The sequence below is a fragment of the Gouania willdenowi genome, chromosome 7 (assembly GCF_900634775.1).
Source record: "Gouania willdenowi chromosome 7, fGouWil2.1, whole genome shotgun sequence".
Lineage (NCBI taxonomy): Eukaryota > Metazoa > Chordata > Actinopteri > Blenniiformes > Gobiesocidae > Gouania > Gouania willdenowi.
In genome coordinates this window covers 27,162,539-27,174,786 of record NC_041050.1, presented here as the reverse complement: position 1 = coordinate 27,174,786, position 12,248 = coordinate 27,162,539, and the positions used below count along the sequence as shown (strand labels likewise).

Here is a 12,248-nt window from a genome sequence, read left to right as displayed (position 1 = left end):
CAGTTTGAAACATGTTTCAGGATATTTTAGGAACACACTTAGCCTGCAAAGTGGAAGTAAAAGCACACTGAATAAAAATGACACTGACCAAAGAAAGATTCAACATGAGCAGTCGTTTCTCTTCACTCACCACACGGCCCTTGGTGCTTGATGGGGATGAGGCTCCTGCTCATGCATTCCGCCTTGCGCCTCGTGCAATCATTGGTGTAGGTGCGTCCGTCCTTGCCACACAGAGGTTTGTAGGTGCCGTCGCACTCGATGGGCTCACAGGAGCAGTGAGCGTTGAGCAGTTCCACCAGACACACACCGTTGAAGAGACACTCCTCCTTGCAATCGTCTGGAAGAGAAAAAGGAATTGATCGGCTGTGAATTGAAGCAGAGAGGAATAACCTCACCTTAACCTCAAACTGTTTTCAGAAATCTTTCAGCAAAAGCTCTTTACAAAAACTGAACATCCACCCGTTAGTGGAGCCTTTCTTTAATTTTCAACATTCTTTACAGGCACTGATTAGGCTTTACAGACCAACAGCAGATATTATAACAGCCAGACAGACCTTATCATAATATGGAACAGTAGAAGTCCTCAATAGGAGGCTCAATAGAGGTTAAAACTGTTTTTGCTGCATGTAACACTGCTGGTATATCTACTTTACCCAAATGGTAATTATTAGTTGAAGTGAGTTAAAACCTTTTTTTATATTTCTCTCATCAGAGGTTAAGGTAATATACGTAAATATGTGATAATGGGACTAATAAAGTACAATCCAACCTAAAAAAAAACATAAACAAGAATGAATTCTGTTTAAATTAAAAGTTGTGACTTTGAGATCAGGCAACAAGCCATAAGAACAAACACTTTGTTGATTGCTTTGTTAATAAATAATTATTAGAAGAAGTCTGAAAAAAAAAAATTGCATTAAAAAGTTTTTTTTCTGTGCTAAAGAATATGAATCCACGTAAAGATGCTAAATGGCACAGCTAATCACAAGCATCTGAGCTCACTTTGTTTGAATGGTGTTTAATCTCTTTGGTACGATTAATAACATTAAACTGTATAATAGTTTTAAACATGATTATCATCATAGTTTATGTTCATAATGCAATCAAGTTGTAAATAACATCATTGTTTTTGAGCTAGCTACCTGCTAGCTACCCGCTAGCTAGCACAGTGGGCTAGGCTTGGTTGACAGCATTGCCAATCTGAAGTTTTATTTACTTTCAGTTTAAAGGCAATATTTTTGAGTGCTTTTTTGTTTGTCTTAAATTGTAATTATATGAGCCTTGTATGGTAGATAGTCCCGCCCAATCATTCAGTGTGTGAATAGGTAGCATTCGCTTAATATAGCCTACAGTGTCAGAGTTAGTTAGCTTTTTAAAAGATTGTCACACTCTCAGAAATGTTGTGTCCTTATATATTCTAAATCAGAGGTCTTCAACTGCAGGGGGGTCGCGAAAGTTTTGGTTGATGAGACATTTTTTTATATTCCCCCCCCCCGCAATTTTGAAATGTCTTTAAATACACATTAACATGAATCCAACAGATGAACAGATAAATGGAGGCAGAAGATGTCTTTCAGTCAGCAATGCTGACATGAATCTGTCAATTATGTTAATAGTTCAGTATTGTATGCAAGATAACAGGTATGTTTATGCATGCCAGTGGCACTAACAAGCATCAATAATTTTCGTTTCCACATTTATGTTGAACAAAAATGTCCATTTGAACAGCTTTTATGCAAAATGTTGTTACATGCAATTTGACAGACATTGTTGATCTTGGCAGGTATCAGTTTATTATGTTATGTTATGTGTATGAATGGCAGTGGCATGGCCACCCTACTCACTGTACCTTGCACATGTTTAAACTAAAAACAAGAATATATAAACCTGTGTGTTATTTGAATATCTTAGTATTGAATGTACAATAGTACATTTATACATGGCACTATAGGACCAGTTTAATATAAAACACAATTTTATACAATATATATAAGTAGGGGGTCCCCGCTCCATCTCTCCATCAGTTTGGGGGTCCTTGGCCTGGAAAACGTTGAAGACCCCTGTTCTAAATAATAATAATAATAATATTATCAAAAGGCTTTTGTTTAGCTTTAACTAGTGTCCATGTTAATTGGTAACCAGGTTTTCTTGTACTTGCCTGATTAATAGTTAAAATTAATTTGAAAACAATAAATGAATAAAAATACTATTGGGTGCTTTAGCAACATGATGCTAGCAACTTACAGTAAAATATATCAGGCTTAAAGCTATTTGAAAGTCTAGATAATTACATGTTTACAGTAATCCATTAATAGGATGAAATGGGATAAAAAAAAAAAATATATATATATATATCATACAGTAGCTATCTTCAACATCACAAAGAAACTCCTCAACTACAAGATACCCCAATTTTTCAACATTTAAATATATTTCCATGTTGCATCAAGGTGGTTGTGGAGAGAAACTCAATGAAATACATGGTTTTACGCGGATACTAAATAGCTATATTTACAATATTATTGCTCACAAAATGGTCAAGGTCATTACAGGCTTTGTGCACGTTCAAGAAAAATGACCAACAAATAGCCTTTAATACTGGATTCTGGCTTATCTGTAAACAGGTTGTATGTTTTGTTGCAATTTACCACAACTAAACAAAGAGTAGTAGCTACTTACAGATTAAGGCTGACATAAAAACATTCTTACAAATAAAAGCAGCGATTGCAGACCAGTGGGTGCCATAGACTTTCAATTCAACCAAATTATGGAGAAAAACTAAGTAAACCCTGATTGTCCCTGAGCTGTACTGTTTTCATAGCCTCTTGTTTTTCTGCTTCTTCCATTTACCTGACGCTGTTAATCAGCCCGTTTTGTTTTAGAAACATTATTTTTGCTCTTTGCTTGCCAGAGACTCATGAAATGGCTCTGAGCAGCAAAAAAAAAAAAACAGATCAAGCATCTCATGGAAAAACAACTAAAGTTAGCATTTGCACCGCAGTTTGGGAGTTTTGCTCAGCTCTCACTTCCTTTAACAAATTACATCTTTACTAAGTTTATTCCTGACAACTCACTTCGATAAAATAAACTTTATTTCAATGGCTAAAGTTATGATCAAAACTCTGATAACTGGAACATTCTTACACAATAGGCAGAATTTGTGTTTGAACGAAAGAGTGGACATTCGCCACTGAAGTGGGAAAATTCAATTTGAGGCAGCCCGCTGTTCTAAAGGCGCTCACTAGACCCAGAATTGGATCAAATTTGAACAGCAATTTAATTTCATCTTCTCTTTTCTTTAAAAGTCTGTCATGCCACATTTAATTGCATTGCTGCTAAATCAGACTGAAAAGAGTGAGGGAGTTTGATGGCATGCTTACAAGTTGAAATGGACATTTTCATTAGTTTCCAATTTGGAACTTGCTTTGGGGATAGGACTTCACGGATTTACATTATGAATATCAATATTTTTTCTGTTTAAAATGGGAGCGAGTGACGATCGAGTACATTTACTTAACTATATTACAATAAAAAACCTCTGAGATGATCATCAGACTGGGACGCAAAGCTTCTCGCGCTACTCTTCAATAGAAACAACGGAGCATCAGCTGTTTTTGCTGGCTGCAGGGCTAAGACCTTTTCCTGGCTTTACCGCTGACGTGTGACAACATTGTTGGGGGGTGTATGTACATCTCTGTAGTAAACCAGCACAGCTGTGCCTGTGTAGGACCCCCGCCAACATCACAGCAGGAAAATTGGATTTCCACCGATGGTTATCAGGTGTATAGGAGAAGCTGTCAGCTCTTTGTTGACTAAAGCTTAAACCCTGTTTTCTAATAGCAAAGATAACAGTCGTCGTGACTTTTATCAGGCTGGAGGAGGCTCATGCCAGCATGGGCACAGTACATACACAAAAAGCTCCACTTCACTCGCCATTTTGTCTATAAAAGAGCTACAGTATAGCTAGAATTGCCTTTACCTCAATAGGTCCCTTTATATCCACCACTGTGATAAACAGAAAATTAAATAAAAAAAAAAAATCTGGTTTAAAGAACAAAGCATCTAATCAAATCATCCAGTCATTTTGAACAGCGCTTTCAACATTGGAGTCTTAAAGCTGTTTAACCACATAACTCACCTTCATCCAATTGTTATCTGATAGAGATTGACTCACAAATAAATGTCAAAGGTAGAACTTGCCGCTCAAATGTATTGATGACTGGTCAGGGGACCTCAACTTTGGCAAAGTTGATTTAGAGAGGAACGCAAAGACGCAAGAGTGATTTCTTGTGTTTCTCCGCCAGACAAGGAAGATAGTGATTCACTTCATGTCATCTTTATCCATTTGTGGCAAGCCAAAATATCAACATCCGTCATTGTTTTGTCACAACTTATTAAACATGAAAAACACCACGGTTGTCACTTTTAGTGGATGAGAACAACTTTGGGGTGAAATACAAATACAGTTTAACAAATGTCAGTTAACCCTCTGGGGCCTAAGGCGTTTTTTGCTGTTTTTTCATTGTGTTTGATTTTACCTTTATATTTCATATAAGGAAATCCATAAACCTTGCTTGTTTGGTATCATTTTTTTCTTTAATATGGCATACTGTATTAACACAGTGGATCTAAAACCACGATAAAAACAAAAATTCGAGTGGGAAAAAGTTAGGTTTTTTTACTATAGAAGTCACAAACATTTTTAACGAATCATTTTTATTGCTTGTATAGCAAATCTAAACTATATATTTCAAAAACTGATGTACAGATGTATCAAAAAACATAGTTATTTACAGTGAAATGCAAGCAATGTCTCAGGCAATTTTAAAAAAGTGTATCGAAAAAGAAAAGATTAATTGTTACGATGTACTTCAAAACTTGTGTTCCAAATACTGAACTACGGTATATGTTTAATAGTTTTTCTCTTCAAGAAGAATGTATTTGAAAAACCTGGCAATTACAATCACATTTGCGATGCTTTGAGATGTTCTTACAATTTAGTTAGCATAGCAGAGATTTCTGGAGATTTTATGGAATAGACTTTTATAGTATAGACAGTCTTAACTGCTCCAGAAGCCCCTCCCATAATCAAGGCCATTAAAAAAAAAAATCCAGCGTGGACAAATGTTAAATCTCAGGGTTTAGTTACTCTTTAAGAAAACTTGCTGACTTGATCCTTACCCCGTCTCCTGCATGGTCCAGCATGGACCATCCTGAGCTTGACACCTTTCTGCATGCCTGTTGCCATCATGTTGCACTCGCTGGCATATGTGCGGCCGTCGCTGGCGCACAGGGGCTCATTGCTTGGAGGACACGACTCTGGCAAACTGAAGATGAGCGGCTGACGGGTGAGGGCCTCCACACGGCACAACGTGCTCAGACTGTTCTCGCTGTCTTTACAGGGGTCTGTGGAAACAGATATTCACCATTAGCTACTGCTTAAAAGTACAACAAGATAAAGCATTTGATAAAAGGATGTAGGAATACTCAGTTGGTGCTAATTTGACACTTGAGGACTGGACTGCAGCATGGAGGAACAGTACTTTGCCAAAAAGAAAAAAAGACATGACAATATATCAAGTTGTGATGCATGCTAATTGCCTTATGTTGGCTGTGTGTTCAACTCTTTTCAAAGTAAACTTTAATGTCCTGTTACCAAGAATAGCTTCCCAGATGTTATGAGTGGAACAGTGGCTCAGCGTGGGACTGTGGTTGTGAAGGCGCGACGAGGAAACAGAGGAAGAGCGTGTTGATTTGATTTGCTCTCACAGTCTTCCTCTCCTTCCAGAGGAGCATTGGTCAAACACGCCCGGCTCTACCAGTTTGAAATTGGTTTTTTGATGCGCGTGGAGATGGGCGTGTTGCTTCCTGAAACAGGAGCTTGGCTTTATCCTGTTTGCCACGCTTTCAGCGTGTTGGAAGACAAAGGATTTATGTGGCACAGTGACATATGGAATCACTGCCAAGCTGCTGGCAAGTCATTCAGAACACACCAAGGATGAAGAACACTATCACCAGGAAAGGGTAGAGAAGAAGAACAAGGTGAGGAGAATACGAGGGAGCTGTTCAAAAGGACTTCTGGCAGGGAAACAAAGAGTGAGACGACAGGGACGTGAAGTGGAGGGCGTGCTTAGGCTGACCACTGATCAAGTGCACGGCCCTTTTCCATTAGCACAATGAAACAGGGGTGTTAGCGTAATGCATACAGCATCTACACATGATGCAATGCCTCACCCGCCAGCAACACCATTATCTAAGAGAGAAACCATTACTTCCCATTAACAGAAGAACAGCTTCCAGCTTTTCTTGCGCTTAGCGAGTAAGATGTTTTCAAAAGAGGGTCTATTTTTCTTCAAAAACGGAACACTGTGGATAAATCAACTGCTATTGTCTGGCTTGGAACTTGAAACGCCCAATGCTTTTGATGAAAGTGCCCTGGGAAGATTTAGGGGACCATCAGGTCTGCCTCGTTCCCAGGGCCTTGGAACAGCAGGGCAACTAAGGTCAGTCTCCCTGGATTTATGTGTCCAACCTTCCACTTGTGGATCATCGCATTCATCTCCTCGCTCGCCACTCTGTTCTTTTTCCTTTCAGCTTCTGCTGCTAAACACCTATCTGAATATCTGCTTTGCCAGTAAGAAGAACAGTAAAGTTGAGCGCCTTGGGAGTAAACAATTATTGGCCGATTATTACAAGGAGAAGAAAAGAGAGAGAAACAATAGCTCTCAAGACTTAGTTAGTTAGACAAAACAACAATTGGCACTGCAGGAGTACCTTCATGAAACAAAATAAGCAGAAAGGAAAATGAGAATTAAAGGAGCCTTGCTGTAAAAGTGTGGTGTGTGACGAACACAAAGAAAAAGGCAAATAAAGTATGTGATTAAAATTACAGCATAATGGGTTCAGGGAAACATAAAACACATCTATTGCTTTGCTTCATAAAGGCCACGTTAACCTCTCAAAGTGACGGTTTCCCAACAGTTGAAACTCAGTGAGTACATGAGAAGAGCTCTTACCGCAGCGTCCCGGGTACTGCACACGTATGTTCTTTTGGTTCTTGCAGGCGTACTGATGAAGCTCACACTCATTGCGGTAGTCCTTCCCGTCGCTGCCGCAGACCGTCTGCGAGGGTTTGCCGACGCAGCCGAGGGGACACATGCATTTGGCCGACATGCCGTCAGACGACTGGACGCAGGTGCTGCCGTAGCTGCAGGTTATCTCCGTGCAGGGGTCTTTGAGAGCTGATGGACATAAAAAGCAAAGCAGAATGAAACACTGATGTAAAGGCATGCCAATGAATATAAGATTATATTTAAACTGAACTTGAGTTGAAGCTAGATTGGGACAGTTATCTAAAGTAAAATGTTTATATCAAAGTTTGAAAGACAAAGTCTGCATTGCAACTTATTGACATTGATCTATAAGAACAGATGTTACACAGTTTTCACTTTTGCATGTTTTGTGTTCTTGATGGATTCTTGTCCAACTCTTTTAGTCAAATTATTAAAATTTGATGTGTTTTGTTGTAAAAATGTAAAAGTGACTGCCCTCTATGGATTGAAACCCGGATATTTTAATCACATTTTGCTATTGCCTGAGAATGGAGGTTTGTTGGGTTTGGTGGCTTCTTAGATCATGAATCATCACTGTTGCCCCCGCCCCTTCTATAAGAGCTAGCACCTGTGGACTCTGCAATCTGTGGTGAGTAGGTTGGATTGAGAGAATTGTGAATAGAGAGCTATAGGGAGCATTGAGTAGGAAGTTAGCAAAACATTGTTCATTGGAGATTTTATAGCATAGACTTAATTGTCTTAATTGCTGAAGGAGCCCCGCCCACAATCAGTGCATTAATCTCCAGCCTAGACACTTGTCAGCCAAAACCTCAGGGTTAAGTTACTCTGTAAGAACTATATGATCAGAAAAGACTAATTAAGGACCAGCAAACAGTCCCTAAATGCACTACTACGTTTTAGTGGTGCAGAAAACCTTGGCAACATTCTTTCACAAAACAGGTAAGCTAAATCTGTAGCCACAGCCTATGACCACTAGTGCTTATTTTTCACTATTTCCCAATCATGCTAAGAAATGTAGATCAAGTGCCTTGCCCAAGGACACTATTAAACATCATTCTCAATCTCTTGAGTTACTACCACACAAGGCTATCCCTTAACACCATTTTAGAGAAGATGTATGATCTCCAAGTGTTCCAGGCACTGCTAAATAGTATTCCACCCGTCAAGCAGCAGTGCTAATATATCATCAGGGATGACAGGCCATTATATTTAGGTGAGAGCAAACACACTTCCAGAGGCACTGCACAGTTATTCTGCTTTAAAAGAACGACTTGTCATCTCACATTGAAGAAGCCCTTCCTTGTACAAACAACTCCTATCACATTTAGATTGGAGATGTAGAAACCCACATCATACAGCTTTGCTAGCTGTTGTCTTCAAGACAGAAGGATTGAGTTTATTCAGGAGCTTGACAAGAGGTAGGGATGGGATTACAAACATTATCAATGAGTATTTTTATACAAATGTCATCAAAGGTGTCCAAGAGGTGTCCCAAAGGTCGGTCCGATATCAACAAAGACAAAAAAAGTATTGTGTCATATCGACTTGCATCTAAAATCTATATATAAATCAATATATTGTTATCGCCAAGCAGGGAATGTTGTCCTTCCTTCCATTTTCTGTTAAAGTAGATGTTTGTTAGCAGGATATCACAAAAAGTTCTGAATGAATTTAAATGAAACTTGGTGATCTGATAGACCATGTCAAAAGAAGGAGCGAGTTCAATTTTGGAGATGATCCAAATGGTATTGTAGATACATTGTCCAGAAGAAATTTCTGAGCAAGGACATTTCAAAAAGTTATCAAAGGATTTAAATGAAATTTGTGCAATAAAATAAATAATTTTATTTAATTGCAGTAATAAAACATGCATTGCTGTTGCAAAAACATTGCACTACATGAAGTGTTGACCTTCCACAGCATGTGCAGACAAAAAATAAATAAATAGCACCACCTACTTGTGACTTTTTGCCTCTAAACTTGGATTATTGAGATTATTTTTTAGGGTTTTGATTAAGCCTTTTCTATTGTTCCACACTACAAAATACAAAATAAAAGTATGTATGAGCCGTGCTGGTATTGCATCGTCCCGATAGCAGTATTGACGATAATCAAGGCTGCGATATTGGAATTAAAAACTTCTAATAGAGTTGTTTGATAACCGGCTTTCGTTATGAGCAACATCAATTAATTGAATAAAAGAGTGTAGATTTCATCACAAACCAATGCTTTTCATTCCCAAGTACTTGATTCAAGGAGAAGACAAAAGTAGAAAGTATTTTCAGTTGTCTTTCTTTAATATCTGCCCGCAGAATGGAATGATAGTGCCTTGTTAAACAGAGCCTGGAGCGTGCCAAGATGTATTATGGATGTGCAAGGAGACAGGAGTGCTACGAGGAGTGCTCTTGATCAAAGAACATCTCTGTATGTTACGTCCTTCATCTTCATGACACATTTTCCATCCAAACTTATTTTTTCCCCTCTGCCAATTTCTAGTCAAAAAGCTTTTTTAAAAAACACATTATCTGTCAATGCTTCGCTGCAGACCAGTGGGTAGCAATGTTGCCACACAACTAGAAGCTTATGTTTCCATCTCGCTGGTTATAATAATCCAAAATAACAACGATAAATTACAAGATTGCTGCACTTACGCTGTATGTCCCTCAAGTCACTCGACACATGTTTAAAGTCCCAATAACGTCATGTTCCTTTAGTGCAAAGTAGTTTGGGAAATCCCATAGTGTAAATATCAGTTTCCAATTTGGACCAATGGGTCTCTACTGAAAAGTGGTTGGCTGCAGTGTGTGCCAATCAAAATAAAGACAGTCATAGATTTCCTAAATTTAGTTGGACCTTTAAAACAAGAGTAGAATCAGATATTATTAGGTTATAGTTGGTTCTTCTTGAATAAAGCTTCAGCTTTAAACTACCTACTACTACCAAATTAACAACAAGCCTTTTACATGGCGTGGGTTGTGTGGTTTTTCCTTATTCATTCTACAGCAATGAAAACATTGTTATCTTCATTATCAGCGAATGAAGCAGAGAAGTCACTGATCGACCCTTTGAAGCAGAGAGGAAAGCCTGTTTGCTTTGTGACAAAGAACAGGATCCTCTTTACACTTCTTGATCGTATTGAATAACAGCTCTGCTCTCTCCTGCGAGTGAACCCATCATATAGACTGGGGATGAGAGCGGGCAAATAGCATGTTAGCTGCACTTAGAGGGGCATTGATTTGATTGCTAAAAGAAGCAAATCAGAATAGGAAGCAATAACCCTCTAGTCATGAACCCAGATAAGCAGGTGAATTCCCAGGGAAAATTTCATTCATATGATGAGTGCAAATGAGAAAAAAATCTATATACTGTACACACACACACACACAAGGATGTCCTGCTAGATCAAATCAGCGCTGATTTTTTTTGCAAATTTCAGGGATTGGTGATGGATAAACTGTGACAGGTGAAGTGTGAGTTTGTAGCTCTGATCCAAGTGCATGTCCAATAGTCTGTTGGAATCATACATAGTATGAAAAAACCGACACATTAACTATTAACCAACGGTTTACAGTTTAACCTTAAACATAAGCACATTCTACAAATGAATGAAATGTATAAAATAATAAATTAGAAGACCCTAAATAATAACCTCAATGAATCCAATGAAAACAATAAAAAAAATGCAGAATAAATGAAGAAATTATAGGACCCTGAAAAAAACTGAGATTTTAGATGCAAGCCGTTACTCTACAATACTCGATACGATACTTGGCTGATGTTGGGTCGATATCAATATAAGATCTGGAATCATTTAATAGTAGCTTGTTTACTCAAAGAACATTTTTTAAAATATGCATTGCAAATCTATATATACAAAAACACAACCACAGAAAAAAATTAGGATTGGTAGATACTCAAAATCTAAATATTGGATTGGATCGTGTGATCCACACACACACACATGCACACACACACACACACACACAAGGAACAAAATGTGCTCACCACAGCAAAACTTCCGGGAATTATAGCCCAAAGTTTCTTGTTATCATCATGTGAAAGGTGACAGGGAGTAGGGAGCAGAGCTTGCTTTGCTAAATTAGAACGATCCTCACTGCCAATTAGATCAGTCCCCCTTTGCTGGAATAATGCACGGCGAGGTTTAGACGGCAAAGATAATGAGGGGGGAAAAGTAAAGATAAGGCCACAGATAGACTGGGAGATAAAGACGTGAATCTACAGTGCAGCACAGCACAGGCAGATAGACAGAAATGCTGTTTGATGATTTTTATCACAGAAGGAGAGAACACTGTTGTGACGGCTTAATTCAAAGTTATTATTTAAATTGATTCTATAGGTGGTTTTCGACCCTAAAGTAAAAAAAATATATATATATTTTATTTCATTTATTTTTTTGATACTTGCAAATGAGTTGATTTGAGATTCTGCATTCACTGAGCAATTGCTCCAGTTCATCTAATCACGAGCACACAGACTGTGAATGTGCAGCACTCCTTCATATATCTGCACTGTGCAGCTTTGCTTTATTGGAATCAGAGGCTGGCCTTTGTCTGCCAGTCAGAGAGATACCGCTAACTATGGGCCTAATTGGGAATTCATGTGTTGTGCAAACCTTGACTTTGGGCTTCCATAAACCACAAATAAATACTGGAACATGAATGCAACACAAACTGTGTCGCCAAGTAAAACTGGCAATCTGGCTAAGTTGTTTGTTACGGTGTCCTAGATTCAGGATTTCAGGAGAGAATAAGTGGGAATACTGGAATTTAAGAAGGAGTGTCATAAGCCTACAATGTTTATTTGGAGTGGATTTTATTGATTGAAAGTAGAAATGTAATTATGATTAATCCATTCATGGTTTTTTAGGGTGCAACTTTTTCACATATTGCTTCCTTTCATGTTGGTCGATACCAATATTCATACGATACGATATCAGCACAAATCATACATACTTTTATTAGTTATCTTGTAGTGTGGAAGGTTAGAAAAGACTTGATCAAGTGATATTAGTCAAACAGAGAACAGAGTAGGTATGAGAAAAAACGAAACAATGTATTAATCACATACATACATATTAACATTAAAAAAAAAAAAATTCTACAATTGATTAAAACAAAAATATTAGAAGACCCCGAAAAAACAACATAAGCATAA

At 38.1% G+C, this 12,248-nt stretch overlaps 1 protein-coding gene across 9 annotated transcripts in view; it reads right to left on the bottom strand.

Annotated features, from left to right (window-relative positions):
* Window positions 1-12,248, bottom strand: part of agrn (agrin) — a 421,410-nt gene that overhangs the window by 134,437 nt on the left and 274,725 nt on the right. For all 9 annotated transcript variants that reach the window (XM_028452860.1, XM_028452862.1, XM_028452868.1 and 6 more), the window contains 3 exons: window positions 7,017-7,241; window positions 5,182-5,406; window positions 131-337 (listed from right to left, as the gene is read on the bottom strand). In XM_028452860.1, coding sequence (XP_028308661.1) covers window positions 131-337; window positions 5,182-5,406; window positions 7,017-7,241 — 657 coding nt within the window. The remainder of the gene's footprint in view (window positions 1-130; window positions 338-5,181; window positions 5,407-7,016; window positions 7,242-12,248) is intronic.